At 54.4% G+C, this 6,000-nt stretch overlaps 1 protein-coding gene across 2 annotated transcripts in view; it reads left to right on the top strand.

Annotated features, from left to right (window-relative positions):
* The first annotated feature begins 5,417 nt into the window (after positions 1 to 5,417).
* The window catches only part of GALNT16 (polypeptide N-acetylgalactosaminyltransferase 16), a 96,313-nt gene continuing 95,730 nt past the window's right edge, over positions 5,418 to 6,000 (top strand). For both annotated transcript variants that reach the window (XM_017961276.2, XM_017961275.2), the window contains exon 1: positions 5,418 to 5,829. In XM_017961276.2, coding sequence (XP_017816765.1) covers positions 5,653 to 5,829 — 177 coding nt within the window. In that variant the 5' untranslated portion in view covers positions 5,418 to 5,652. The remainder of the gene's footprint in view (positions 5,830 to 6,000) is intronic.

Genomic DNA, 6,000 nt, shown 5'->3' with positions numbered 1-6,000 from the left:
CTATTTGGCATTTTCATGGGACAGAATGGGGAGTAGCAGCAGCTGCCACCCTCAATATTCATTCATTCATTTACTCTGCCTAGATATTTAGTGAGTGCTGCCAAGATGCCCAACACTGTGCTAGAAACTCATGATACATAAAAGGAGGCTGCCAGGCTCTGCTCAGAGGAGCTCCCATTCAAGGGAGAGACAGGCATGTGGCAGGCACTAACCTGGCCTCTTGGGTCATGTAGTCTGATCTGAGGACCTTGGCCACTCAGCTCTGCAGAGGCGACGGAGAAGGGGAAGGGGCTCAGGAGAAGGTAGTGGAGACGGGAAGGTCAGAGAGGCCTTGGAAAGGGCTCTGCCTCTGGGATCAGTTCTGCTGAGGAGTGGTTTTATTTATGTATTTCTCCTTTGTACAAATTCCTTGCTTGTTAATGAAAATCACTTGACACATTTCTAATTAGCCTGCAGCCTCTGCAATGCTATTATTCTCAAATGCAACACCTGGGTTATTTCATGATCCCTAGTAACATTTATGGTTCTTGCAGTTGTCCACCAGAATTGGGGTCATTCCTTCTGCTACTTCTGATGGGACCACAAAGGACTTTCTCTCCCCACTTATCCTGGGGCAGGAGGGCTTGGCCCTGGCTCCATGACTTGGGGAGGAAGCACTGGCAGGGGACTCACTACACTTGTCCGTCCTGGTCCTAGATGAGTCACCCGCTTTGTCTGTGCTCTAGTCCTGTACTCATTTCTCAAGTGCTTGGCTTAAGAGAGAAGTGCATTTTTCATGAAGCTACCCTGCCTTTTCTCCTCCCTCCCTCTTCCTCTCCCTTCCTTCCATCAACAAATACCTATGAGATCGCATTCCAAGGGCTTTAGACAAACAAACAAAAACCAAATACTGCACACTAACAAGCATGTACTATTTGCCACTACTATAAGCACTGGGAAAACAGTGGTAAACAAAATATACAAGAACCCCAGTCCTCTTGGAACACATACTCCAGTGGCAGAAACTAATAAGTAATAAACCACGGTTATCAGATAAATAGGAGGAGGAAGATTGACAATAAGAAAGCTGCCAAGTTCCTTTCAAAGAGCTCAGTCCTTTCCTCCATATATAATGGTTTGTAGAAACTCACCTTATAAATATCTTTTCCTTAGAGACGATGGGTGCATTGAGTGCGCTCAGCTGGCAGTGGGCAGCGGGCAGCGCATGCTCCACTTTATGCTGGCACCTCCGTGGGCATCAGTATCCTCCCCTGTGGAAAGGGGATGATTGCTCCTTCTTCACAGGGTCGTTGTGAGTATTCTGAGATCCTGTGTCAGCACATTGCCTGTTGCATGGTAACATACATTCTGTCCACCATCCCTGCCTTCTTTCCTGCTTAGAGCAGATATGGGCCCATGAGGGTATCCAGTCAGGTCCCTTCCCTACCTTCTGGGCCCTACTGCTGCAGACAGAGCAAGAGCTTCTGAGCTGGCCCAGCATCTCAAAGGTAATGAATGGGAGGCTGGGGCCCTGCTCTGTGCCTGTCCCCTGCCTTGCCTCCAGCCTGCTGAGCAGAGGCTCTGGAAGGGGCAGCCACCACCCACGGGCAGGACAGTCTATGAATGCTGGACATTAGCCATGGCCAAAGAGGCTCACGTCAGATCTGTTCTTGGCAGCAATAGTGAGCAATCCCTTTCAGGAGGCCCCTTTCACCTCTAGCAGCCAGCAACAGCCTGCGGGAAAGAGCCCCAGGGCACTGGGGTGCTTACTAGGCACTGGATTTTATATGACTTTATTTCATCCTATCTTTCCCAACAAAGTTGTGAGGTAAGAGCTGTCAGTGCCCCATTTTGCAGTTGAGGAAACTGAGGTTAAGAATTTGCCTAAGCCACTCTCTTAATTTGTGACAGGATCAGCATTCAAGTTCAGGTTGTCTAGCCCCAGAGCCAGGGCCTTACACTGAGCTGTACCCTTTCCCCCTCGGTTATCCACTCCTCTACAACCCCCACACCAAAGGCACGGAGGCGGAGGCAGAGGCGGAGAGCTCCCTGGGGCATCTGGGAGCCCCAGGGGCTTGTGGAACTTTGCCCAGCTTACCCTGAGTGCTGGCTTTGACAGCTTTAAAGCAATGTGCCTAAGAGAAATCCTGTGCCTAAGAGAAATCCTGAAAGGGAGGAAATGCAAGTTCTAAGTGGCACAGTTGGTGGGACCCCCGCTTCCCCCAGGACATCTCATATCCCTCCTTTTATGGATGAGAAAACGGAGAACTGTGGGCAGGGGAAGTGAGGCTCCTGCATACAGAAATTCAGACCACACTGCAGATTTCCCAGTGGCGTCAGAAGCCCTGCACTCGTACCCAGACACAAGCGTTGAAAATGGCACGGGACTTAAACTGAGCTTCACCACTTATTTGCTGTAGAATTCCGGGCAAGTTGAGTAGCCTTTGGGCTTCAGTGTCATCGTCTGCAGTTGGGGATATGATCATCCTTAGCTCAGGGTTGTATGGGCTTTAGAGACAGTATAGGTGAAGTGGTGGCACAGTGACTGGCATCTGGTAGGTACTGAGTAAACTGTAGCTATTATGATGACTCTTGTTTTCAAAGTTCAAAGTACGTGAAGAAACAGTGAATTCCTTAGGTGTTGCTTTGATTCTATGATGCTGCTGGAATCCATTCCTAGTACCAGAAAGGAAACAATACTCATGGTCATTTCTGAGCATTGAAACCTATCCCAGGCAGGGCCAGTTCTGCACCCACTTGGGATTAGAATCTGAAACAAAGACCACAGACTGTGGCCAAGGTGGCAATTCCTGGTCTCTAGCTCTGCCAGAGTGCCTATGGCTTCAGGCACATTACTCCACCTCTGTCTATGTGGAATTCCTGTAAGTCAAATGAGCACGGTAATTACTTGCTGTCTTACCCCCACCCCACCCCTGTCATCCCCCAGGGAAGTGCCCAACTAAGGAAGAGCTGTGGTAAAGTCATCTAGAGAGGCTACACTTCACTTCTGTGCAGTCTTTCTGGTGGCGGGGGCCAAGGAAACCTTCTGTCAGGGACAGAACTACCAGGAGTGACCATTTGGGGCAGAAATATAGCATCCTCACAACTGAGCCCTGGGCAGTAAGTGGTGAGATGTGAGAAACCCTGCCACATTCTAGCCCATCCTTCCCCTCCCTCCTTCTCCCCATGGAGCCTTCCTTTTGGAGTCACTAGAAGCCCCATCTGCCTGGTCTCAGTCAGCATGGTCCAGCTTCATCCCCATGCCGAGGGGTGAGTTTGGAGCCTTTCACCAGGAAGTGATAGGTGATATGATGTCTTCGGATCCCACATCCAAAGGCAACTAGATATGCACACACCAGGCTGGGATGAGGGGAGCAGCCTATGACAACAGGGCTACTCCCCAAGTCTTTTACCTGGCTCACCTGAGAGATGTGTGAAAATGGGGGCACCAGGAGATTACGTAGTTTCCTTACATTTTCTTGGTTGACCTGAGAGGCCTGTGGAGCCTAATTACCAAGGAGTAAGGTCTTTCCTGGCCTCCCACAGATGGCATGACCACTGGATCTGCCCCATGATTCCTGCAGAAACCAGATGGTGGCTTGGCATTGGTTTTCTCCATCTATGCAAACGAGCCCTGGCCCCTGGCGCACTATTAAACTCCCCAGGGGAGAGACACCACCTGGGAGAGCATCTGGTGTCTCCACACCCCTGCCCCTGTTGCTTGTGACTGCCACACCTTATGCCTGAAACTCCCTGCTACTTGTGTAGACCCTTTTGGGGCCCTCTTTGGTGCATTCTCTTCTTTCTAGGCCCATTCCCACTTGGGTCACTTTTGGACTTATCTCAGTGTCCTCGTAACTAGTCTTCTGAGTGAGGATATCGTATTGCAGCGATGACCCTGGGTTTTCCGCGGCAAAAACCCAACTAGGGGTTTCTTCACCTCAACAGAAATGTATTGAGCATCTATTATGTGTGCAGTTTAGTCTCGAGTGCTGGAGAAATGGAGAAAAGCCATCTGATTTTACCTCTATCTGTCAGGGTGGTGCTCATGGGATGCTTGTGGGGGGCATGATGCTGTGACCTCAGTTTGCCTGATTCCCCAGGTGGCTTCATTTAGAGGCTGGACCCTATGTGGGTCTTCGGAGAAGCCATGGTGTCCAGCAGTGCCAGCGGGAAGCAGACTCCTCACCAACTCTGCCCCGGCATTCAAGGACCTCCTGAGTTCAGACCCACCCAGCCTGGCCAACCTCAACTCCCATCAAATCCTAGGCCTCCTGCAACGCCCTGCAGCTCTCTCTCTTGAACACATCAAGCTCTTCCATCCTCTGGATCTTTGCAAGGCCTATTCCTGCATTCCCTCCCCTTTCCTCACCTCCCCCTTCCTTGCCTCTTAAGTGATTCATCCACCTTTCTGGGAGCTTTCCCAAAGACCACTTTACAATAAATCATTTCTTCCTCTGTTGGATCCCTACTTTGTTGTTACACATCTATTCATTGAGCGTTCTGTGCCCGACACTGTGCTAGTCTCCCAAAACTCATCTAAGTCACTTGCTTTCTGCCTGAAGAGTAGTTCACGCCTGATTCCCAGTGCCTCTAGGGCTGGAGCGGAATCTCAGCGTCTGTGTCCTCGTCTCTCACCACCACGTTTTGCACTTTGTCGAAAGGTGTCAGATGGAGAGATGGCTTCCATACTGGGCTCTGCCCACTAATTAGCCGTGTGGCCTTGGGAGAATCATCCGGCCTCTCTTGCTTCCCTTCTTTCCGATGAAATAATGCTGACGATGATATTTCAGGGTTGTCCAGGGTCTATGGGGCGGGATAGGGGGAAGCATCGTGAAATCTGGGAGCCCCAGGCCAGTGAAAAATGTGGAATGGCTGTACCCCCACTCTCATAGCACTGGTTGTGAGGCAGCGTCGTTTCCCCTTCGCTCTCCTCGAATGTCAAGTGCACCAGCTTCCAATCCCTCCTCTGGGCGGGCCCTGTCTGGCTAATCTTGGCTGCAGATTCCAGTACAAACTCAGGACTCTCCCCCGCCCAGCCGCCCCTACCCAAGGACTCGGCGAACACACCTTGAATCCCGCGCCAAAGCGCAGCCCGGAACTGCAGCTCCGCGGCGCTGGCCCAGGTCGGGGGTCGCGCGTCTCCAGTCGGTGACTCAGGGCCGCTCGGTCCGGGGGTGGGTGTGGGTAGGCAGGACCGACCAGGGCCGCGCGGGGGCAGCTGCCGGGCGTTCGGTCATCTAGCGGTGGGAGCCGAGGCTGGCTCTGGCCAGTCGCCATTCCGCCGCGGGCGTCTGTCTCGCCGGGTTCCCGGGCGCGGGAGGAAGGCCCGCGCCGCTTCCCACCCGGCGCGCTCCTCTCCCAGTGCGCAGTGGCCGGGTGGGTCAGCCGGCGGCGGCTGGAGCGCGGGGCCGGCCCTGCGCGCGAATGAATGGGCGCCCGGGGGACGCGCGCGCTCGGGGCTGAAGGGCATTAGGACCGTGAGGATCGCTCCGCGATCCTGTCTCTCCCTATCACCCCCCCGCCCCCCCGCCACCTCTCTCCTTTTTCTGCTCTGCAGGACTGAGCAGCTAGGCGCGAGCGAAAACAAACAGCTGGGGCTGCGAGCGCCCCCGCCCCGGCCCCTAGAGCACGCCGGCCCCGGCCCCCACCCAGGGCGCCCGTCTGCCCACCATGAGGAAGATCCGCGCCAATGCCATCGCCATCCTGACCGTAGCCTGGATCCTGGGCACTTTCTACTACTTATGGCAGGACAACCGAGCCCACGCAGCATCCTCAGGCGGCCGGGGCGCGCAGAGGGCCGGCCGCGGGCCGGAGCAGCTCCGCGAGGACCGCACCATCCCGCTCATTGTGAGTACGCCCCGAGCGTCGGGCGGCCGGCTAGGGAGCCGCGGCGCGCGTCCAGCCCCTGCGCGGCGGCCGGGGGCGCGGGGCCCGGCCAGGGGCTGAGTGCCCGCTGCGCTGGGCCGGCTTTGTATATGTTGGAGCATTCCTGCCCGTTGTTATGGCAACCTCTGCTGG

Source organism: Papio anubis, chromosome 7, assembly GCF_008728515.1.
Source record: "Papio anubis isolate 15944 chromosome 7, Panubis1.0, whole genome shotgun sequence".
In the NCBI taxonomy this organism is placed as follows: domain Eukaryota; kingdom Metazoa; phylum Chordata; class Mammalia; order Primates; family Cercopithecidae; genus Papio; species Papio anubis.
The sequence above is the reverse complement of the archived record's forward strand: the minus strand, read 5'-3'. Positions and strand labels throughout refer to the sequence as shown.